Source organism: Gallus gallus, chromosome 8 (genome assembly GCF_016699485.2).
Source record: "Gallus gallus isolate bGalGal1 chromosome 8, bGalGal1.mat.broiler.GRCg7b, whole genome shotgun sequence".
Taxonomy (NCBI): domain Eukaryota; kingdom Metazoa; phylum Chordata; class Aves; order Galliformes; family Phasianidae; genus Gallus; species Gallus gallus.
The window spans coordinates 14947629-14972735 of NC_052539.1; the positions used below are offsets into that span (position 1 = coordinate 14947629).

The 25107-nt window shown below is 40.7% G+C and overlaps 2 protein-coding genes across 2 annotated transcripts in view; both read right to left on the reverse strand.

The window, feature by feature from the left end:
* PKN2 (protein kinase N2) overlaps positions 1-8652 on the reverse strand; it is a 51926-nt gene extending 43274 nt beyond the window's left edge. Inside the window, exon 1 of the mRNA XM_025153257.3 lies at positions 8557-8652. Within this exon, the coding sequence (XP_025009025.3) occupies positions 8557-8604 (48 nt within the window). The 5' untranslated portion in view covers positions 8605-8652. The remainder of the gene's footprint in view (positions 1-8556) is intronic.
* Positions 8653-8764: 112 nt separating this feature from the next.
* Positions 8765-12043, reverse strand: LOC124417076 (collagen alpha-1(III) chain-like). The gene is made up of 2 exons (XM_046898232.1): positions 11998-12043; positions 8765-9887 (listed from the first exon to the last, which is right to left on the reverse strand). The coding sequence occupies exon 2, from the start codon at positions 9596-9598 to the stop codon at positions 8765-8767; it is 834 nt and encodes a 277-aa protein (XP_046754188.1). The 5' UTR covers positions 9599-9887; positions 11998-12043.
* Positions 12044-25107: the final 13064 nt, after the last annotated feature.

Sequence of the window (25107 nt, forward strand, 5' to 3'; positions counted from 1 at the left end):
GCTTTTGCAGACAAACACGTTCTTAAGGTCACATGCAGGATACCATGAGACCTTCTGCTTGAAGAATGCAAAGCTAGGAAAGAATTGTCGCAGACAGAGCATATTGTTTATTATCTGTATATTCATCTGCAGCACAATTGGACTCTCTTCAGTCTCTAGCAAAAACCACATACACAGAGTAAATCTCAGGCCTGTAATCTGATGAATGTTTTACTACACAAACCAGCATCACACGCACAAAAGCAGCCCTAAAGAACCAGCAGTCCTGGCCTCTCCTAACAGCTTGTTCCTACCCCAGACTATTCCCTGACGTACGCCAGTACAAACCTTTATATGGCCACATAGTGAGTTAGACTGTGAAACTGATCAGGCTGAAAACTAATTTAGGGAAAAAAAAAACAAAAACAAACCGCAACACAAAAAATCTCCACGCACATTCAAACAAAACTATCAACAAAATCTGTTCACAGTGGAGCTGTTTGCGCAAGTGTAAAGCAACACAACATGGCACAGAACCACTTTTAGCAGCAGCACCAGCTGAGGAAGTCTGACACGATTAAGTCTGCATGTGCAAAACTTCCAGTTACAGCGTGCAGTGAGAACAATGAACAAGCAGAACTTTTCCATCCTAAATTTGTCACAGATCTGCCTGGTATCTCAGTCATCTAAAACAACAGAACTAACTGAACATACCTTTCTACAGTTTTCAAATATACAGAGTTGCTAAGTTTAAAGGCAACCTATAGCACCAGTGACACACTAAACCCTAGAATTCTTTTGTGCTTAATTAAACAATTTGTGTTTAGGACTTAAAAACAACAGACTTCTGCTGCTTTCAACCACCAATTTCCCTCAAACGTTAAAAAAAAAGGAATCCTTGTAATATATACACAAATTGTACACAGATAACATTCACTATGGTGATCTTTATATATTCCAAATATTAATTTTTACAGGATATCAAAAAAGCCATCACAAGCTGAGAGCTGAGCAACATTCTCCATGTTGTATGCCCAGCACTAACAGAGAAAACATTCTTGTTGTGTACTGGACTTATAATCCACATAAGAAGTTCCTCTCTGACCTGATCTGCTCCGAAGTATTTCTGTTGCATTAGCAGAGCCCCATATCATCCGTGTGATTTATCTCAGAACTTAATGGAAAGCTGTCCCCCATCTCTTCTCAACATTATGTTCAGCAAAGCCACCAGTTCTTCTAATTTCATTATTAGGTTAGTGTGTTCTTCTGTTTAACAGACTTCATTTAAAGTCAGAATCCTTTTACCATGTTAGAGGACCGCAAACATTTGGAAACTCTGAACAGAAACATCAATTTGCTTCAGCACTGACTACTGTGCGTAACACTACAGACATGAAGCAGACACTCCAAGCTTTCGATTCAAGCTCTCTGATTTGTATTTATATAGAGAACAAATCAGGAATTTAAAAACCAATGCATCCAGAGTGAGGAAAGTAAGGCTTATGGAAACCCACAAGAATTAGAGGCAGAAAAAACTAACTAATTTACTTTGTCTGCATTCAGGCTTGTTGTTTTTCCCACCTAAAAACAAAGCAAAACAAAGAAACCCAACAACATAACCCAGTTCTCTGGATTTGCTTAACAGGTCAGAACAAGCCTCTCTGGTCTGCCACACGTTAACCTTTCTATACAGCAAACCAAACAAAAACAACTAAACCCCGCCCAAACAGGAAAAAATCTGCATGTACTGATCTTCCATAGCCAAGGCCTTCCCAACAGTCACTGCTTATTTGGTATCTCCAGGTTATTTCTACTCATGTTCAGCCTAGTCACCATTGTCCACCACCCCTACCACATATCTGAACATCCCCCGGTCCTTGGAAGATATTTTCTGCCAAATACCTACAAAGCTACATCCTTCCAACACTCCTTTGAGCAATCCCTTGCTACAGCACGTCCCCAGACAAATGACCGAGCTGCTCATCCCGGTGCTTTCTCTTCCTCCCTGCCTTTCCATCACTTGGCAGCTCTTACTTGTGTTAAGCAAAGCCTAGTGCAAAACGATCCCAACCCAGAGCCACAATTCCTAGGTACTAGGGCAGCACACGTAAGTGCCTGTAATGGTACAACAAAGGCCTTTAGCATAGACACAGTTGTCCTGGTGGAGCTACATATGCTAATATTCCTGTTTTCTCCCCCAGCTGCTAGGCAGAACTAAAAAACTCCACTGCCAGGAGTATATTTTACCGTCACGGTGCATCCAGTCACTCCAGGAATGTTCTGCTCTGCACCAAGACCACTGTACAACAAACAGAACTACAGCCAAAGTGGCCATATCTTCAATGCACAGCATACCTGCATCTGTATCTAGTATCAATAAAAATAGAAGTTATGGCCATGTTCTTCAACACCATCGAATTACCACTACTGTGCCACAGTAACGGATTGTTCACCCTATTTGAGAAGGCAAATGCCTTGGGCTGAATATCCTGGTTTAACCCTCTTCTGTTACTAAGAGTACAGCAGCAGAACAGCTCCCAGCAGAGCTGATCCATTTGGCAGAAGGTAACTGTGCAGCTGCCCACTGTCCTGTTCACATTAGTGTCTGCTCTGCACAGAACTCAGCCATACACCCCATGGCAGCTGCCAGAAGCTGTGCCGGCAGTCAGTGAAGGCCACAAAACTGCATTCGTCTGACACAGTCACAGGAATCCTCCAAGTTCTGGAAAGCATCCCAAAAAGCACCACGAGAAAATGCACAGAGCAGAACTTTGCTTCACAGGATGCATGCCCAGACTGCCATGCAAATAATCCAAATCACCGGTGAGCCATCATTGTAAGTGACCAGGAACCATACATCTGCAGTAACCTGAAATGATATGGATGTGTGGCGGTGTGATACAGTTAGAATGATGTACTCAAAATAAACATACTGACCAGATGTAACATTATGGTAAGGGTATGCCCAACACACTTTGACTCAGGGTGCTATTAGCTCCTGTTTCAACATAGTATGTCTGAATCACTCAAGGTAGCAGAAATTGTGGATTCCACAACATAAATTTCATTTCTTTTAGGGGAGGAAAAAACATAAAACCAAAAGCAAAGAAGCTATTTTCCTCATGGTAGAAAGTGCAGACCTAGTTTTCAAAATAAATAAATGAAACTTCAGAGTATCATACAAATGCCCCTGTTACAGAGTAACTGGCTCACGAGAGAAACTTCAGCTCAGTCTGTTCCTGAACTCATTCACTTAATAGATCCACATGAAGAAAATTATACATATATATATATATATATTTGAATATATATAAAACAAATATAAAACTAAAAGAAAAAAACCTCACGAAAACAACAACCCTACCAGCAACCAACTTTCAGCAGTTGTACAAGTGAGCTCTGGGAAAAGCCAAAAGAAAAAGCACAGAACACACCATAAGGCTTCATTACTCTGAACCTAAGTAGAAGCCATGTAATGTCTGAGCCTCTAATTCAGCAAAGCACTGAGACACTGAAGGAAGAGACTCCTAATCCCATTATTAAGCCCTTAAACCACCATTCCCCAGTGCAAAAGACATGTTTACCTAGTTATTCCACTATAGATTTTAGGTTACATTGTGATGAATGACCATTCACGGTGTATACAACTTTTCCAGCAGAGCTACTAAGCATACTGTAACTAAATCTACTTTTCTACTACCCATCACTAATGATGTATTTTGAGTTAAAATAACAGATCAGAGTCCTAGAAAGACCTCTGCTCCTAGGAAGGAAATTAAGCTAAATGTATACAAGGATTTATACATGGTGTGGACTTCTGTTAGCAGGCAGACTGGCAGAATTCAGAAGATGGGAGAAAAAAAAACCCCATGAACCAAAACAAAACCAAAAGCTCTACCCATGCACCTACCTAAAGGTATTTTAAGGACTGTTTATGTTCCACTGAGGACAGGATGTATATTTTACTAATACAAATTTTGAACAGAGTACTGTTTAAAGAGTAATATATACCTACAAATGGAAAAAAACTGAAGTGCTTCCCTAAATTTACCAGTTCTGGAGGCATTTGTAGGGACCTGAGAAGTCCAAAGAGCTGCACACACATTTTCTGTCTAAACTGCAACAGAATGGTTTAAGGTAATTTCACCCAAACGTGACATTTTCTTGTTCAGAAGAAAGAAGAGCAATGCAAAATTATTTGAGGCTAATCTGTCCTAGCTGAACAGAAGCTGAAGGTAGTCTTATGGCTGAATATCCAGCCTAATTACAATGGCTGTTCAAAACAAATTAATTAGGTTACTTGTACCTTTTTAAAGTGTCCTTAGGCACTTGACCACAGCTAATAATAAATACCCAGTACTCTTTATCTCCTAAAAAGCAAGCATCATTACCTCTGTTCTAGAGACAGGGAAATTGAAACATGAGTAAGCAAAGTCGTCTGCCTAATGTCACCCGGCAGCGAGCAGAGCAGGCAGGAAGGAAATGCAGGTCTGCAGAGATGCATCTGGTAGCTCAGTCCAACATGGCGAGTTCAAGCACCATCCTTTACGTACATTTATATAGAAAACAAAGTTGTCCCCTTTGTTGCATGTAGATAACAAAATACTGAGCATTCTTCAATCACGTTCATTTTATGAGTATTGTTGTCTCAGATATAAAATGGAAAAATAAAGCAAATAGTAAAAACTATACAGGAAATGCCATCAAGTAAGCATAAGCTTCACTTTGTATACGTTTCAGTCATGGTATTGTTCATTACTCCTTTAAAAAAACAAGTTAGCAATGGTCTTTTAAAAATGACTCTAACGTGAAAGGCACATTTCCAAGTTTCCTAACTACAGCATCTGAGAGCAGTGGGTGACTACGGTGCCCATTAAGGAAGATATCAGTGAGGAAAAAATAACAAATCCTTTCATACTGACCAGCCCATATATAGAAACATTTTTTGCAAATACTTTGTAATTTCATAAATACATAATTCGGATGGTGTTTGAAAAACTCTTTCAACCTAATTACATTGCTACACGGCAAATGCTCTGTCTTGATCAACTATTGAATTTTGTAAATGAAAACAAATAATATACATTTTTAATTAAATAGGAATTGTTTCTGAAGCACAATTTTGAATGAACAGTTTTATTCCTTACCATAACTCCTGTAACATTAACAGTAGAAGTCTACAAATGAAAACATTTATATTACTCTCTGGAAAAGAAGTGGTAGGGAACACCCAGAAGCACGGTCTCTTTACATACACAATGGCTTCATTTAAATGGTCTGAGTAATAACTTCTATTAGGCAGGCCATACCGATTTAGTATGCTGACAGCTATTGTCACTTACAAGAAAGCACAAATGCTTAGAAATGCACACTATCTCAAAAACTCTTTTTTTTAAATAGTGATTTTGAAAAAGCAAAGACAGCATTTTTCTTACGGAATTTAAGAAGTTTTATTTCATAGATGCTTTATTTAACAGTTGACTGCACTGTAAGATAAGATATTTTCTTGTCACTTCCAGCAAAAAGCGAACGGTTAAAGGCTCTGCAATCAGCCTAAAAGCAAGCATTTGCGAGGCCACTTTACCTGCTGGACAAAGTTCTAAAAGGATGCAAGCTAAGAGAAGGACAGCCGAATTTTGGAAGGGAAGGCAACATCAGCAATACAGGTTCTTACCCAAGCTCCTGCCCCCTCCTACAAAAGAACCTGTACTGGAGATAAAAAGGAGGTAAAAAGGTAAGCTGGCTTTATGTGAGCTCTCAGTCAGTCTTTGGCAAGCAGGAAATCTTGTTGGTGATGCACTAAACACAGCAAACTAAAAGGATGTTCGGTTACCACCAGATTCACCTTCTAGTATGCATTTGGTGACTACTGAGGAATAAGTGGTAGATTTTTGCCTGGAACAAACTGATGTGAAAACTTGCTTAGAAGCAAGAAATAGTACCCTCTGTTTGTGAAATGCTGAAGTAGTATACAAGAATGGAAAAAAATGCTTTGCAGCAGTAGTAGGACAGATGTGGATATTTGCCAGCAAATGCATTTAAGAAACAGTTCTATCACATATGAAGTCTTTTTTAAAAATTAATTTATATATCTAAGTTTATGTAAGTTTAATGTGCGTGCATATATGCACACATTGTGAAGAGAAGTGCAATCAGACTGTTTAAGGCCTATTTGATTCAGTGGAGTTCACTTCAAAACAAGTGCATATGTCACATGTGTTTCATCACTTTCTTTGCAGCAGTTAGTGATTTTGCCCTTTTGCCCTTTCCCAAAACCCACTTCTCACCCTGTTAGTCAGCAATGGGGAAAGTTTACCACTTTTTATGCCAAGAAAGTTCCTCTGATTCATGAGGATGGAGCCACTTTCACTAAATGAATCCCAGCCTCACAGTTAACCACATGCAGCACACCAGAGCACTCGTGGCCATCACAACAAAAGCACACAGAGCACAGAGCAGTATCAATAAGCCATATGCCACATTTATCACTGGCTGATACTTGTGATTCGAAGACACGAACGAGCGTTGTGTTAGCACTGTTTAACTGTTTTCAGTAGGTCTTCATGAGCATTATCAAAACATCTAAACCTCACACGGTTCATGATCCAGATCAAGCCACTTACTGGAGGCACTCAGCCTTTAGCATAGCCTTGCATTTTACAACTTCCGTACCTTTCCATGCAGAATTGCAATATGCACAAACAGCCCAGATTAGGCATAAACAACTCTGAGGTCAGTATCCTTTAGTTTGAGGAAGTTTTCTCTATGTGACACGAGTAAAATGGCATAGTTCACACTTCACTGCAGTTCCTCTTTTTTGGGGAACATGCCACTAAAGTAGCTTGTATACGTAGGCATACGAAGAGCCTTTAACTCACAGGGAAAAGGGTACTGAGATTTCTACCAGTGTATGCCACTGAAAAGAAAGCAATTCCTTCAAAGTGGTACCTCCTGATGTGGAAGTTCCCCTAAAAAAATACCTAAAGTTAGCTGTTTTACAAAGCTTAAACCCTAGCAGGATTTCCACCTTAACTTTGTAACCTTTCTGTTAGGCATCAAGACTACACTTACTGCTACGGAAGTTACCACCCATAATGTGGGAGACAGCCTAACCAAAGTATCTGATCCACTTTTTTTTCATTAAATATCTATCATCGCCGTCAATTTCATCTTCCCAAAAAGATGAAATAAAAACAAACACAACCCCCAAGCAAGAAATCCCTCCCTCCAACACAACAAAGCCCCTCTACTTGAATCCACCCCTCCTCAGTACTCCTACTGAAGCTCTGCCCTACGCAGTTTACCTGTGGCGCTACCACAGTTACTTATTCACACAGCTCACCACTTCAAACAGATTTACCAGCTTACATATCATCGTATCAAGTTGGTATTACCATAGCGATTCTTCCTAGGCACTTTTGAGCCACTGATTAAAGTTCAGCATTCCGGATGGATCCTTAGCCTTCAGCCATCTCATGTGCTGCAGACTCAAGGGCGCTATGTCCCCATTGTGCCTTCCTTTCCTTTGTTACTGCCGTGAGCAGAGCGCGAACATTTAAATCTACCAGAGGATTTCTCAGCGTTTGCGAAACAAATGTTTCCTTTTCTAAGCGTGCCTTTCTCACTTCTATTCAAACATGAAATTCAATGCTTTCCATTTATGGACTTCTTAGTTTGGTTAATTGTCCAACTAACATAGCCAGAAATGCCTTCTTTTCCAGATAAACTATAACTCACCGAGATTAAAAAAAAAAAAAAGAAAAAAGAAGAAGGGGACAGAACAAAACAAAAATCAGAAAACAGAAAACAAGCGCTCTTTCAGACAAGGAAGCGGAAGAGCCAACAGGTTGGGCTGACATTTACAGATAAGAGCACAGTAGCGAAGCGCCTGAATTTTGCCTACGCCTGCAGCTGACAAACAGAGAAGTAACAGTTGCACCGGGCACTGCCGGCCGGCCCAACTCGGAGCTGGAAGCCGCCGGCCGTCGGATCTGGGGGTATTGTGCAGCCACAAGAACCCTCGCCGTGTGACCAGCGGCGCTTAGGGACCATTTTCTCCTCCTCCCAGCTCGAAGCTCAACGCCCGCACAAAGGAACCGCTGCCGGTTCTGCGGGGAGCGGCCCCGGGCTCCAACCTGCGCGGAAGCTCCCGCCCCCCCCCCCCCTCGGCCGTGCCCGGGACGGGCAGCGCGTTCCGCTACGGGCGGCCGGGGGCGCTCGGCAGCCGCGGGGCCGCGGGAGGGCGGGGGGCGCGGCGCGGGCCGGGCCGGAGGGCCGCGGAGGAAGGAGCGAGGGAAGGAGGGAGGGAGCGAGCCGCCAGCAGACAAAAGCGGGTCGCGGCCGGCGGCGGGGTGGGGCCGTGACCGGGCGGCGGCGCCTTCGCTCTCGGGGGAGCGCGGCGGGAAGAGGCCTGGGGTGGGCGCGGGCTTCCTCCGCCCCGCCGCCGCCTCCCCGGCCCGGCCCGGCCCAGCGGGGTGGGCGCCCGGCGGCGCGCCGAGCGGCGGGCAGGGGGCGGCGGGGCGCGGCAGCTGCATCCTCCCGCCGGGGAGCGCGGCTCGGGCGGTGCCCGCCGCTTACCTGCAGCTCGGTGAAGAGGATCTCCCTCTCGGCCGCGTTGGACGCCATTGCGCTGGGGTTTGAAGTCCGCACCTGGACGCTGCCGCCGCCGCCGCCGGGGAGGGGAGCGAGGGAGGCGGGTCCGGGGCCGGGACTAAGGGCGCATCGGGGGCGGGGGGAGCGCTCGGCACTGAGGCAGGGGGACGCGGGAGGGGCCGCCGCCGCCCCCCTACCGCTCATGGGGGTCGCGCCGGGCGCTGGGCCGCGGTGCGGTGCGATGCCGCCGTGCGCTCCCCCGCCCTGTCGCGGCGCTCGGCCCTGGCAGCGCTCGGCCGCCGCGGCTGCTGCTCCTGCGGCCGCCGCGGATGTCGCACCATTTGGCTGTCACCCTGTCGCAAAAGCGGCGCTGCTTTGCGGCACCCGGAGCACGTGACAGTTGGAGGGAAGGGCGGGGGGGGGAATGCGGGGGCGGAGGGGTGCCGGCTGCTGCCAGTGAACCTCTGCTCCCTTGGAGGCAGAGCGGCGCGCTCCGCTCAGCGGCGCTCCACACAGCAGCGCTCCCCTCAGCCCCCGGCTTCCCGCCGCCTCCCTCCTGCGTTTCCTCCTCCCGTGAATCTCCGGTTCCCAGAGTCCCGTTGTTTCCCTCAGCGATGGCTGGGGGAGGACGGCGCGTGGCAAACCCCTGATGCTGAGGGTCTCTGGGGCTCGGCCAGCCGCTGCTGAGGGCAGCTGAAACTCCCCGGCCGCTTGTAGCTGGCCCGAGCCCGGCTGCCTCGCGGCCGCAGGGAAGGCATCCACGCGCCACCCTGGGACCGGGAGTGGCGGGCCGGCAGGTTACGGCGAGCGGGGGCGGCGAACGCGGTTCCCCGAAGCGTAAAAGGGCTGAGCGACAGCGTGCGGGTGCCGGGTGAGTTCGGGGGCCGGCAGTGCCCGCTGAGTCCCCAGAGAGCTCTGAGAGCTTCGAGGGCAACGCCTGTGAGGAAGTGGTGCCTCTTCCCTCGGCGGCACGCGGCACCCGCTTTGATTCTCGGTTTCCTGCCTGCGTGTTGTTCCACCTGTTCATAAACGCTTTTGCTGCCTGCTCTGTACACACACGTGCATTCGCATTCCACCCTCATTTCAGACGTTACGGTAGGCTAATTGAGCTCATGCAAAACGCTACGTGGAGGTAATTAAAACTGTTTTTTTCCTATGCCGTTCCTGCCAGGCTTGTACAAGTTGAGGTATTTTCGATAGGTACATCTTCATGCAAGTGTTTGTGCTTGCTGCACTCATTTCAGTGCATTGCTGTGTGGCTGCAGGCCCATCATAGTCTGTTTGCTGTAGAACTGCAGGTTCAATTACAGAGGGCACTTTGTGGAGGGAAAAACAGAACAGAAGTCATCAAAAAGAAGCAAACAATTTACTACAAGCAAATCTGAAACATTCTGTGTTCTTACGCTTCCACTGAGCACCAGACAAACTCAACCACCTCAAGTGCTGCCTGTCATGCAGTGCAGGAGAAGCCTATGGATGTCTTCATGAGTTAGTTTTACATAAAAGCAAAATTAAGATATTTCTGCCCTCACAGTGCACTTCTATACACAAGTGAGATATTTTCCACTATGTTAAGATTTTTCATAAGCTTGCACACGTACAGATCTCCATGCAGACTTAGTTCACTGGAAGCCAATGGCTTTAATTTCTGTTTTGTGTGGCCAGGCAATTGTAGGCTGGAATGAAGAGCAGAAAGTAGAGAAGAGGAAAACTTTACCTGCCAGTTGTCCAACAGTCATAGACAAAGAATACTGAAAACATTCATAAATCAGGGAAAACAGTTTTAAAGCAGTGTCACACTGGTCTTCCTCACTGCTTGCTGTCATGTACATCAAGTGTCACAGGTGAAGATACACCATCCCAGGCTAAATTGGGAATTGTCTCAGTAATGGGGTTAGCACTTGAATAAAAGCGTAGAGGTGTGTGCCTTCTGCGATGAATGGAAATTACTCACATGCAGTTTGGGTTCTTGAGTTATTTTTTACTTACATTGCAGTTTCAATCTACAGAAGGAATTCTAACTCAGAAAGTCATGTAGGTCATATTTCTGACTCTTGGCACCACAAACATCTTTATGTAGTCAAGACCCTCAAGGTACATTACTCAAATCTTAGGTATAAAGAAGAATTTCAGAAGTTGTTCATACAGCACAATTGTGAGAAAGGCTATGTGGGACAGTCCTACTTATTCTACGTTCACCATACATTCATGTTTTTTTTTTTTTTTTTTTGGAAATACCATAACCAGTGTTTCAGTTATCCAGTGAAATCTGTGCTAGCATAGCTTTGTTGTAACTCATATGAAGTGGTCATAAGTTGGCAGGCAGAAGTCAAAAAGCTTGGTGAAGTTTTGGGTGCATTGTGGAACAAGGTGGGGGAGTAAGGAAAGACAATTATACAATAATTTAATCTTTTAGAGCATGCTAGAATGATGCCAAACTTTAGATTTTTTTTTTTTGAGAACAAGTGTTTGAAGATGTATACAAGTAATCAGAAATTACTGTATGTTAGTCACTTCATATACATGGTCCCTTACTGCTGCTCATCTACTGGCCTGCTGCTATTGCAGAGGAAGAGGAAAAGTCTATGTGTGTGCTTTGTAAGGTGTGGTCAGAAGGAAACAGAAAACCCAGAGAAAACTTGTAGCTGTATGAGCAGGTGTCAACAGTTAGCTGAACTCTGAAACAGGCAGCTGATTTAATTCATACTCAACCTAGACTAACCATTGAGTGAAGGCTACACATAGGCCCTGTCTTGACAGGGATAACTATAAGCTTTTTTGTATTCCCTGTGTAATTTATACAACTTGTAAGGACAAGGTCCTGGATTCTTCGATAGAAGCGTATTGGTACAAGAATTGAAAAACAAAACATTGTTAGCTACATCTCTGATAGTTAAATCATTCTTCCTCCAGATTCTGGAAAATACAAGGCAGTGCTGGACAACTGTAGCTCTACATTTAAGTACTCTGACAGTGAATTACTGAGCAAGAGAGAACATTCCAAGTGAGTCTCAAAATAGAAAGCAGCTAAGTACGTAAGTCCATGAATTTAGCATTATATGGAATCCTGAGTTCAGCCCTTGCCTTAAGATGTCTGAATGCTTTTTCTTCAGCACTTATTCTGTTGGATCATCCCTTCAATTATCATGCTGGAAAAGCAAAACAAATAGAAGGGATGACAGTACCCCTGACTAAATTACATTTGATTATTATTTTTTTCTTCAGGTTGTTTATTAAAACCTTTGTCCTAAAGAGCTGGAAGAGTAAATTGCTGTGACTTCCAATATTTTATGTATTACAAAGTGTAATGCTATAATGGAGTGGAAAGTACTGCAATAATAGCAGGGTGGCAAAATCTTTGGCTGCAACAAATAAGAACAAGCCCAAACACAGCAGCTGCAGAAATGAAGGAAAAGAGCTACTTACCTTTGGAGGGCCTCAAGTAAGCATAGATCTCCAGCAAGAGATGCCCTCACCTCCACTGCCAACCCTTAAATGAGGTCTGGGAAGGAGTGGATCCTGGCTCCAATCCTTCTGGTCACTCAGGGGCATTACATTCACCTGAGCTCCCCTGGGTCGGCACTGCCTTCCCACCAGGTGCTCAATCACTGGTTCAGGCCCTGACTTAGCATTTCCACTACACAAGTGTACCTTATGAATCCTTGGGCATATTACAGAACTCATTAGCAAAATATTAAGGATTTCGTAAGCAAAATGCAAGATATTTTTTAGACTAGGTTTAATCAGTCCTTTATATAATGAAAGGGAGAGCCTGATTTCACTGAGTGATGCATGCAGAAATTAGGATGGAAGGTATGTGAAGAGCAGCAGACACATCTAATCATTGTACTGTTATACTTCTTGACATCAAGATATTACCAGGAAAAAAAGTTTTTCTTTAAGCTTCTGTTTAGTTTTGCCTGTTTAAATTAGTGATGTATTCTAGAGGGACAACAGCGTATAAATGTGATTGGTGTGGATAACATGAGGGAAGAAATGAGATCCACCTGTTAGTAGGTGAGTGAGGGTACAGCAGTTTTAGCCCAGCCCCAAAATTTTTAGGCACAAAATAAGATGTAGAAATTAATGAACTTTTTTTGATAGGGGAAAGATGAATTAGGTTTGCAAGCAATATCGATATCTGTTAAAGAAAATCCTTTTCCCTCTCTTTTTTTTCCACTCTTCACCTGCAAAGTGAGAGCACAAGTCTAATTTATGTGAGTATTTTCTCTAAGTTTCTTTGCTTAGTAATAATGGTAAGTGTATAAAAGAAATGTAGTCCTGCTGTTAGCTTTCAGGTTTTTTCTTTTTTTTTTCTCCATTATTTTTTCAGTAATGTTGATACCTGTTCTCCCTGATTTGTAGACATAGAAACATTGCTCTTGTATTTTAATACTTATTCTAAGATGGATCCTCTAAAAACCCTATGAAATCCTAGAGATATCAGGCATGGGAAAAATGAGATGAACACATACACATAAATTTTAATTTTTATAAGTTTTTACTCTTTACCTTCCTATTTTGCTTCTCAGATAATTGTGGGTGTAGGAGAGTGCTTTTCTTCAAGAGCTTCCAGTAATAATTCTTGCAATGAATTGAGAAGGAAATGTGTTGAGGTTGGATTAATAAAAGAGCTTAATATCATAATCTTTTTTAGACCAGGCCTTGCTGATGTTTACTAAAGAAAATGCTAAATCAGGAAAAACATCAAAGGTGTGGGTAATTTTAGTGTGTTTAGCTTTAGAATGTTGTTTCCTTTATTGGAAACTCACTTCTTCCACAGTATTTCTTAGAAGTTAATCTGAGTGGGTGATTTCTCAAAGGGAATTCCATATTTTAAAAAAATCTAATGAACAGAAAGAAAAAAAAACAACCAAAAATATACATATAAACAAATAAAACCCTACCTCCTGAGAGAGAGCATGAGAGCTCTGAGGCTGTTGCTGATGTACCGCTGACAGTGAGGAGGACAAGAGGACGTTTCCGAATATAAAACTAAAGTGACTATGTAAGTTCATTTAGCTCTTCTTGTGCCTGCTTGCAAATGTTGTGTATTCCTAAACTATTCATTTAATACTCTTTTAATTACATAGCTAATCTTAACATTTTTGAGTGAGTTACTATGACATAATCATAGATCTGCAACCAATTGCAGTGTGCTTTATAGTTAAAAATTGCCTTCTGGATTTACATACCTATTACCCAGGGCTAGATGTAGCATATTATCACGCAGCAATGTAGGCAGATGCCTTGAGGAGTGGAGTGCAACAAACATTATCTGTTTTATTAATTCTGGACCCTGGGAAGACTTGCAGTGAGTGCGAAAAGTGTGCTGGAGGGGAAGGAGAATAATTCCTGTTCTTATCTACTCTTATGAGGAGAAACTGTGACTTATGAGTGACAGTTAATGCTTGTGGAAAGAACGTGTTCCTACCTGTGCAGAGCCACCTGGAAGATCAGATCTTATTTCTTGAAAGGCGATCAACTTGGATTATTTGAAGTAATAACAAAATGCTGTATGTCTTTACATTAAGGCTATGATCCCGCAAGTAGATCAACATGATGGTTCTTTACACCTATGCTAAGTCCCAGTGATTCTAATTAAACTTGATGATAAGATCAAGCTTAAAGTACTCAGTGCTGTTTCTGCAGTGAGCACAGATGGGCTTCTGTGTTTTTATTGAATCCACTGAAGTGAATTGGGCTTGGTGCAGCATTTGTAACATTAAGGCCTTATTTTCTATGAATGCAGATAAGAGATCAGTACAAATAAGGTAACTATTACCTGTGCATGGTTCCTAACCTTATTTGCTTTCTTTCTGTAAATAGTAAGCACGTTAATATAAGCAGTATCTGATCTAAAATATCCTAGTTCATTACAAAAGTAATGCAGGATTCCATGAAGATGCATTCAAGTGTGACTCATGTTATGCTGTTATGAAGAAGGCTGATTTTTCTGAAGAAACGTTGGTGATTATGACCTACAGTTTTTATAGGGTGACATTAGAATACTGAGGCTTTGGTGGTGATTGAAGCATTTTCACACGTGGCTTTTGAGTGTGCAACTTCCGTGATTCTGTGGAAAATCTAATTCCTACAGAGTACTTTGCAAATACAAAAATAAAACAACAGGCAAGCACAAAAGCAATAGCAAATTTAAACAAAAAGAAATAGCACAGAGTTTGAGAATTATAGTGTATCTGAAGTCACAGTCTGTGTTTGGAGGAAAGGGAAATGTATTGCAAGGAATGAGTCAGACATGGGAATCCCCAGAAACATCTCCACTGAGTAGAGCATGTGCTTAAAAAGCTGCTGCAAGGACATCTCTGCATGCTTTTAAGATGGGATTTGACCTATTTTTGAAAGATCTGTTATTGCCAGTAGTGCTAGCCTCTGCAGATTTGCTAGCAGCTCCCATCAGAGTACTCAAAAGGCAGAAGATTGTGTCTATTCTCCACTGCATGATAGTTAGTTAGGTAGGTACTGCAGATAGGTACTGCAGATAGGTATTGACAGACTGATCTCATCATGTGTTATGGAAGATGATGTGTGGACTCATGAATTTTTGATTATCCTCAGCCAAGTTTAGTTTGCTGTTCTGAAATCTACAGCAAAAACTGACAGAGGCAGGAACTGAGAAGAGGTACTGTTATGGTGCCGTGCCTGGTGATGTAGTGTCCATACATCAAAGCTTTCTATAGCTCTAATATGTTTGTGGGCAATATAGACAACTATGCCAAATGATCCTGAAACAAACTTCATCAGACACTCAGGCTTAGATGGAAATGATTTTTGGTCATGATTAACTTGATGGCTATTTTTTCTCTCTGTCTTTATCTCTCCTCAGAGAGAATAATCTGCATGTGTAACTCCATCAGGGATTGAAGTCCTAAGTAGTTATTAACTTGTACTTAGTATGCAATGAGTCTGAATTAAAAGGGTAGATCTATCTTCATCTAATGAACACTTAAAACAAGAGTGACCAGGCAGGTTTATAGCTGGCTGTAATTGTGTTTTCCATGCTCATCAAATAAAAGGTGCCTTTCATTCTTGTATGTCCATAGTACTTGCTTTAATTGAACTGGCATCCCCAAGAGAGAGAGCTTAAAAGTTTTCAGGAAAAAGGACAAATGTGTCAAACAGTATCAGGGGAAAGATGCATTTGTAAAAAACTTTTGTGCTCATACTAAATATGCTGTTGATTCCCTTCCACTCTGCTCCCTCTTCTCCATTCTCCCCCTGCCTCCCCTGTCTTTTATTCTCATGCTATTGCAAACAAATGCACTCCCTTGCAATATAGTGTAGTGTCAGATTGTTTGATGCACATTCTTGTGCTTTTGAGCTCAATGGTTCAGAGAATTTGTTACAGTGTGTTCTATATGTACCCTTAGTAAGTTGTTGTTTAAGCATCAGTAGAAAGAAAAAGCATTATTATTACTTTAAATGTTGATTTCCTTTTTTGAGTAGAATAGCAATAGTAGAGGTTGGACAGGGAAATTAGTCACACGTTCTGTTTGTAATACCTTTTTAACACATCTTTGGTGTTCAAAGGCTTTCTCTTATGTGGAGAAGCTTGTAGGTACATGAAAATATTCCTGAAAATACCCCAAATGTAGAGAGGCTTAGGTGAGATTTTCATGCTGTAGACTTGCAAAGTTAATTGTTGAGTTGTTCCTGACTGAGAAGTTAAAAGGTTAGGTGTCTGAAAGAGCAACAACAGTTGAGTTCTTTTACCTTCCATGATTTAATTAGGTATGTAGATGCTAGTGATTTTTTTAATAGCATGATTCTTTTTCCTATGATCACTTAATGTTACAATTTAGCCTGTTATACATTATAGAAAAGAAAAACCTAGATATCTAAATGACTAAGCTGAATTCATTTGCTGTAAGTGGCTTCAAAGTATCTTGAAATATATTCACTGAAATCCTGCACAGTCAGTATGGCCTGTGATTTGAACCATAGTAGTTGCATAACAAAATATATCAATAGAAATACAAAATGCTTGCAAACTGCTTTGCTGCCTAGCAGATAGTTTTCAGTCAGTGAACTTGTTTTTTCTTTGAAAGAAAAATGAAGCTAGAAGCTACTGAAGAACATGTGGAAAAATGTTTTTGTGTCTTGGTCTGTCTTCTGTATCTATGCTGCCAAAGAGCAGTCAATCAGAGGCAAACTCTGAGGTGATGCTGATGGAAGAGAAGGCTGAAGTATACAAGGCTGGTATTTGAAATGTGATAACCTGAATTTTCTTTGCACCCTCAGTAAGTTTGCAGATGACACCAAGCTGGGAGGGAGTGTTGATCTGCCAGAGGGGAGAAGGGCACTACAGAGGGACCTGGATAGACTGGATCGATGGGCCAAGGTCAATGGCATGAGTTTCAATAGGGCCAAGTGTCAGGTCCTGTATTTTGGTCACAACAACCCCAGGCAACCCTACAGGCTTGGGGAGGCGTGGCTGGAAAGCTGCCTGATGGAAAGGGACCTTGGTGTACTGATGAACAGTCGGCTGAATATGAGCCAGCAGTGTGCCCAGGTGGCCAAGAAGGCCAATGGCATTCTGGCTTGTATCAGGAATGGTGTGGTGAGCAGGACTAGGGAAGTCATCCTGCCCCTGTACTCGGCATTGGTGAGGCCTCACCTCGAGTACTGTGTTCAGTTTTGGGCACCTCAGTACAAGAAGGACATGGAGGTACTGGAGCAGGTCCAGAGAAGGGCAACGAGGCTAGTGAAGGGCTTGGAAAATCAGCCCTATGAGGAGAGGCTGAGGGAACTGGGGCTGTTTAGTCTAGGGAAGGGGAGGCTGAGGGGAGACCTTATTACTCTCTTCCAGTACCTGAAAGGTGCTTACAGTGAGAGCGGGGTAGGTCTCTTCTCACTGGTGACAGGTGACAAGATGAGGGGAAATGGCCTCAAGTTGTGCCAAGTAAGTTTAGGTTGGACGTTAGGAAACACTTCTTTACAGAAAGGGTGGTTAAACACTGGAATAGGCTCCTCAGGGAGGTGGTTAAGTCACCGTCCCTGGATGTGTTCAAGAGCCATTTGAATGTGGTGCTCAGAGATATGATTTAGCAGAGGACTGTTAGAGTTAGGGTACCACGGTTAGGCTGCAGTTGGACTTCATGATCTTTGAGGTCCTTTCCAACCTGAGTAATTCTATTATTCTTTACATTCATTGATCTCTTTGCTTGCTGCAATGTTGATGTGTTAGCTTTAATGAAGACCTCTTTTACAGAGCTGTTAGTAAAGTCTTTAACTAGTGCAATGCGTTTTTCTGTGTGCTCTCATTCTTCCCTGGTTGACTTGCTCCTTGATTTTTGTGTGTCTGTTCCCTTTTTCCTTTTCCCCCACTTAGTGGAAATAGTGCAGTGATGGAACAAAGCATGAAAATGAAGTATAATAATCTAAAAATAAAATAATAAGGCTTACCTTCCTTTTGTCCTATATTTTCTTTTCATCCCAACATCCATCTAGGAGGCCAATCTTCAGCTACAGTGTCCTTAAAACCTATTTGATTGAGGTAGGAGAATTTATCTTAATTTAGCTAAGATTAATGTAGTCGCAATAATGATGGAGATGATGGGCACATATCAGTTATGTCCTAAGTATTTTGGAACCATGACAGAATATTGTATGCCAGAAGTATAAAAGTACCTTAAGAGTTGCATAAGCAGCATGATGTTTATTTTTTTTATTAATCATGAAAGATATTAGTAACAATTATTAAAAGATACCAACTTGTATAGACATTAAAAGAATGCATTTTGCCATGGTCCTAAACACAATGGTATGTCTAGTGGCTATTTACACCAGCCATGCATGTAGAAGCTGGTTTATCATCAGAAAAGTGCAATAATAGACAGGGTAGCAAAGGAACAGTAAAGCTGTATACCGTATTATGAGACATGTCGAGTTTAGATACAGCAGACAATATGTTACAACTTGGTTTTGTAATATTCAGGTTATCAAAACATACTTTGAAACTGTGAATATTTAGTATAATCAATAGAAATCATTTGAAAGAAAAAGGTGAAGCAGAGGTCAGTTGGGGGTTGCCATTCACGGGCTGCCCTTAACTGTTTATTGCTTCCCCTTTTCTCAGCAAATCCTCTATTTAAGAAGGATTGTAAGGCCTGTGTAATCATTGAGGATTTACTTCCTTTGGTGCCACAGAGCTGCATTCAGCAGCAATGCTACTGTTTCTTCTTTTTTTTTTTAAATGTACACGACACTTCTAAAAAGATGAATGTTACCAGGAAGTGTTTTTGATAGCAACAGTTATAAATTGTTTGAAATTTGAAATGTAGATAGTCTTATGTTCAAATTCTGCCCTTATGCTGACAAAAGACGCAGTAGTTCTGCAGAATCTTAGGTGCAGATGATGTAAATGGGAATTCTGGCTAATGAGGTCAAGAGTTTTTTATTTTTTTAACATGTGCTGGTACAAAATCTTCTTGATTCTCAGTTCTGTTTTAAAATATAGAGGAAGTCTAAATATTTAATAGTTAGGGTGAAGGCTAAGTCACCACTTCCTTCACTGTCTGTGTTGAACAGAGAACATAATGCTTCAAGAAAACTGCATGATATTTCTTACTGCTTAATGTTCCTGGAAAATATGTGGTGTAGATTGATAGTTCAAATATTAATTTCAGTTATCTAAAGTGCTTGAGAATTTCAGTTTACCCCACACTGTGACCACTCTTTATTTTAATGTAGGTAGAATACTGAAAAGTGCTTATTCATATACAGCTTTCTTACTTGCATAATCCGTAAGGACACAGTATTTCCAAGTAGCTCTAGTAAAAAGGGGGAAAAAATAAATTTGCTAATTGAAAATTTGTTATAAATGAAAAATGGAATTTAAAGAATATTTTCTGTATCAATGGAAATTTTAATATTAAATTGCTCCATCTAGTGGCAAACTTCTGAAGCTGATAGTTTTCCTTCAGTGATTATTATCCCTTAGTGATTATTACTCCTTTTAAGGATTTAAGATAAAATTATGCTACTTTCCCCTTGGAAGTTCTTTGCCAAGGGAACTCTGTATGTATCAAGATACAAGCCCTGATTTTTTCTTCCAGCGAGTTCTGAGGAATTTCACTTTTTACTTCAATGAAAGCAAGCATAATGTGCCCAAGTGTGAGAACTGCATTTGAGTAGCTGGTTTGAGTTATTCTTGGGACTGGGAGGGCAAAGGGAAGAGGTGGATTGCATCAATAATTTATTCAAAAAAGATGAAGTCTGATTCCTTGGCAAATAATTAAAATACACAATGAATCATAATACTGAGTACGGTGTACTCAGATGCATCTTGCATTCTAAAATGAGATAAGTTTCTGTTGCAGGATGTTTCAGTCAAATCCTAACTGGCTTTGATATTGCATTTTTTATGATAGTAGTGAACTAATCAAATGATTTGTTGATGTTGATATCATTTGTCAGCAATTGGAATTCTTCTGCCAATCAAAGAGAAAACCTGTGTGTTTCCTAGTCATAGGAGAATGGGGAGAGAATTCAAAAGGAAAATGACCAAGGAAAGGCTCTCTGATGCCTTCTTCCTTTGCATGCCTTGAAAAGACACATTCAGACAGAACAGAAGGGAGCTCTTGAGGAGCTTGTGTATGTATTTCCCCCTACCCACTGCTGTGATCTCTTATGCAGCTGGCTTTAAAGAGAACTCATGGACATATGAATGCACGATCATAGAACAAAGAATCAGTTTGAGAGTAGTTGCACAGTATTGTTTTTCTGTGTCTGAATGGAGCACAAAACTGTGCAGCCAGCAGCTCAAGTCTGGCTGCGAAGTAAAAATATTTAAAAATGAAAAGGAAGAAGATGGGAAAGCACTGAAATAGTTTAAAACCATATTTTAAGTTTTAGATTAATAATAATAAAAAAGTCTGTGCTTGAGAATGTAATGGATGCATTGAACTTGCTGGCACCCCATCCTTTAATTTTCTCATTCATTTTTCAGTTTTGGTTAATCTGCCACATAAATAATGTATACATCTTTAATTTCCTGGTAGATTAATTCTCATTTCTCAGTCCAAGTCTGAATACTCCTTTTAGATTAAGCAACTGTTCTCAACACCAGAAGAGTTGCAATTTATTCCAGGACTGTTCTGTTATTCAAGTGAATAATGGAACACAAACTTTGCAGTGCACTTTCCCAGACTTCCTCTTCCCAATTAGTTTGGTCACTTAAAATTGCAGATCACTGTTCCTATCTTCCTTACCCAGGCAAATGAACCCATTAAATATCACAATTGCATAACTTCCCTACATACTAACTAAAGTTTCCTTGCAATGTTCGTTTTAGCTTCAGCTGTATACTTTTGGTTGAACTTGCAGTCTTTGAAATATAAGGCCACACATCTTGATAATAGTGCATGAGCAAGTAATTAACGTTGCTATGAATTGGAATGACACTTTTTATCTTTTGTAGTTCTTACATAGCTGAGGTCTTCCTGGGCAATAAAGTCAATTAGGTGTACCCCATCTCTCCTCATTTCTAGTGGCTGAGGGATTCAGGGGTACTCTTTATGAACTGTAATTCTTGAAGATAGGCTGTATCAGAGTTGCTGAAACTGAGTTTCTTTCCCTGGTACTTGCATCTATGTAGTGCTGACAGAAAACTGAGCAATAAGCTTTGGCCTTTGCTCCTCCTTCTGTTGAGCCGGGGGAACAGACATAGTGGTGATTCTGATGGTTTTCAAGGGTCAGGGAAGGGATTATTATCAAAAATGTGATGGGGGGGGAGGGGGGAAGTGTGCTGTTTGAATCCTTAAATTGTTTGAAATACTTTGACAGTCACAAATCAAAGACAGTTTAGTTTGGAGTACTGACTTCTGTTCAGTTTGTCTCTTGAAATTGTTTGATCTCTTTCCATTAACCTTACTAGAATTTGATGCTGACTATTTTAGGTATGTATCCTGTCCATTGAAAATAACGTGACATACAGAATTGCTTGTGTGTGTGTGTGTGTGTCCTTGATCAAACTTTTCATTGGTAAGTGAGACTAACTAAGAAGGATTCATCTTCTCTTCCAGGTAGTTGGAAACATATTAGTATCTGTTGAACTTTTGAGAGGTGGGTAGGTTCTTTCCCTGATTGCTTTGGCAATATATCTGTATTTATTTTGAAAGACTTTTTCATAATACTGCCTAGCTATAGATTACTCCACAGTGCCAACATAACATTTTAAAATGGGTATATATTATCCATCTTGATTCTGTTATCAAGATTCAGTAGTCAGGTTCTTGTTTCTGTATGCCATAAACCTTGATCTTTTTCTCAGGAGAGTATTGTTAGGCAGTGCTAGACATGGCTTATAGTTCAGCTAACCAGTATCAAAATTTTCTCACTTACTATAACATGCATTTCTTGATAGGAAAAAAGGTTATCTTTTTTTTTGTCACACTTGTTGCATGGTTGCATATCATCTTGGAGGTGCTCAAAGATAACCTAGCTCTTTTTTCTATTGTTACAATCTCAGCTCAGAGGGACATTTTAAAAAAGTATTTAGATTTCCAGATTTTCAATACTGTAGTACTGAACACTCCAAGGTTTTGAGATTACTCTATCTTAAAACAGCAGAAAGCTCCTCTGAGTGAACGAATGAGAAACATTCATGGAGTTTTTGTACTGTTTCTCCTTTCCTGACTATTTCAACTCACTAAAGCAGAAAGAATAAATTTGAAAATTAGCTCCAGAAATACTGGAAAGCAGTGAACACTTTTGCTAATTTAAAATATTGAACTGGCCTTTTTGGCCACTCTTTCTCCCCATAGGTTGGGGAATACAAACTTTATCACTCCTGGTTTAGGCACACTTAGTGTCACTGACTGAATAGGTAGAGATGAAAAGATAAGGAGGTAGTTGAATTTAAATGCTCGTTTCTTCTTTGTAACTATTGAGATTTCAGAAATGGTGCCAATTACAATAAATTGTAACTGCAGTTTTGGCATTGCTATGAATTAAATTTTGCAAATGAATTGTGTATAATGACTTTCTCACGAAAGTTCTGATTTGGCTGGTTTTAGTTGGGTCGAAGTCCTAGGAAAATCCCCATAAAAACTCTAGGATCAGCATCTAGACTTTACCACAGCTCAGTAATTGTTCTCTTTAATGTGACTTCTTAGAGCACTCTAACAAGCAAGGAATAAACTTATCTTAAGAGCCTATCTTATCAAGATTTATAGTCAATAACTTATGTAGTTTTGTGAAGTAGACGTCTGTGTGCAAATAGCAAGGCTAAACTGACTGTACATGCAGTAAACAAAAACTTCAGCTAGTTTTTCATCCTGAATACCAACTGAAAAATACTTATATAACTCCACCTAATGGAAACCCTTTCATAATCCTGATCCCATATCTAGTTTTATCAAATCTACAGCCAGATAGAATTTAACTTAAGTTTTATTTGAACTTCTGTAGCCATGATTTCACATTTGTTAAATTTGTGAATGTTCTTTTTAATAAAAAAACTACTTTTTTTTTAATATAAATCCTTATATAGAGGTTTCAGTCCTTGTTCAGTTCAAATAGAAAAATAAATATCTATTTGTTTAGAAAATGTCTTCTGAGCCATTACATCTGCAGACAAAGGGAGTTCATTTCAAATTGATAAATGTACTGTATCTGAAATAAATGTATCTGAAATTGCTTGGTCCAGTCACTTTTTTTTCTTTTCTCATCAGTCTGAAAAATCAAATGAAACATCTCTGAAGATCCCTGATAGATGTTGTCAGCTTTGTACAGATATTACAGTGTAGCTCAGGAGATGTTCAAAGCGGGGCAATAATTATCAATCTATTTTCAAATATCCCATAGTAAAGTTTTTCTATTAGATTATGCCAAACCTATTGCTGAAGTGCTATGCATTTTTCTGTGTTGTGCATTTATGGGTGGGAGCTTTTACATACAGATCTTTATAAGTATGCATGAGAGAATGATATATTGGTGATATTTCCTACTTCTATTATGCCATCCCGAAGTGCATTTTTTTTTCTGTAAACCATACCATCTATTTCTCATATTGTAGACAAACTGATTAGTTTATTTTCTTGGAAACCACATGTAACGTGGTTTCATCTCATAATGTATGCACAATTTTTCCAAATGTTTCTAAACAATGCTTCAGGGCCTGATCCGGTAATTCATTGGCAGGAATGTTAAAGTACAGGAAACTGTTACAAAGAAAAACATTTTCTTCCTAAAAATGGAACTTTGACAAGATAGTATCATTAATGCCTATATTTATTTTTCTCAGCTTGCAACGACAGTGGGAATTTTCTTAATGTACCTAGACTGCAGAGTCATATATTGATATGATTTGACTAAAGCAAGTTCATGCACTTAAACTGCATAAAACTATAAAAATATTGCTGCTGATTTGGTTACTTTTTGGATGTATTCAGTGAACAAATAACTGTTAGTCAACAGCATGAAAATGCAGCATGGGGAACGCAGACTCTTGTATCCTTAGGCTGTTCATACAAACTCTGCAGGAGATCCTGGGCTGTGATAGAAGTGGAAATACGTAAGAGCTCTAAAATTCTCTCAGGAACCCCCTCCAGTCCTTAGCAGAATGGCTGGCTGCAAGCCATGCTGTCACTGGCTGTTGGCCAACTCCAGTACTCTGTGACCCCTTCTGACGCAGCTTGTGGAGCATGAAGGATGAGCTAATGGTGTTTCAAGCAGCATTAGTGAATTAAGTGTGGATTCTCACCCACAGCAGTGTGGAAAGACTCATAGTTTTAAGGAGAAGGAACTAGGCAAGAGAAACCACCTCCTAGATTTAGACTGAATCTAAGCGAGTAGAAGGTATCCTTTCTTTTCCTATCACCCTCATGTATAGCATTGTTTGTTTATTTTCTTGCCACAGTAGAAAAATAAACAACTGAGTTTGTTAGCACTTTGTATAGGATATTTTGTATGTGAGCTCTGAAGGCTGCCTGAAATATAATTATCAGTGTTTTTCTGTTTTATCCTTCATCTAAAACATAGTGGAATATCCTGGGTTAGGGGAAAAAGCCTACAACTCTTAATTGCTGTTGGCCTTAATAGGGTTAAAATGTACTTGTGCATTTTAATATGCTGAAGTATTCTCACTTAGAAAGTACTTGGGAAAGAATATTTCAAAACTGTTTTTGAAAAATGGAATGCTGATTTGCTAAACGCATCTTGTAAAAAGTATTTTGCCATCTCTTGAGATCAAAACAATTCTGTCTTGAAAATCCTAAAGTGGAGCAAAACCACTATGAAACTAGTCTCAAGATCATTGTGATGCAGCTTGTGGATATTCCTTAAACAAGGCACCCCAATGATAATGATTTGCCTAAATTATTTAAGAAGCTGATCCAGTAACATGAGTGAATGTTCTTTTACAGTATAAGTTTGCTAAATTGTGTTCCAGTCAGTCTCTGTTTGCTTGCTTATTGCTGTGGTGAAATAGGCAATGCAGTAGTGTAATCAAGTCTTTATTGTATTGGTGTAATTTGCTTGTTTTCTTTATTGTTTCAGAACCATCCCAAATTG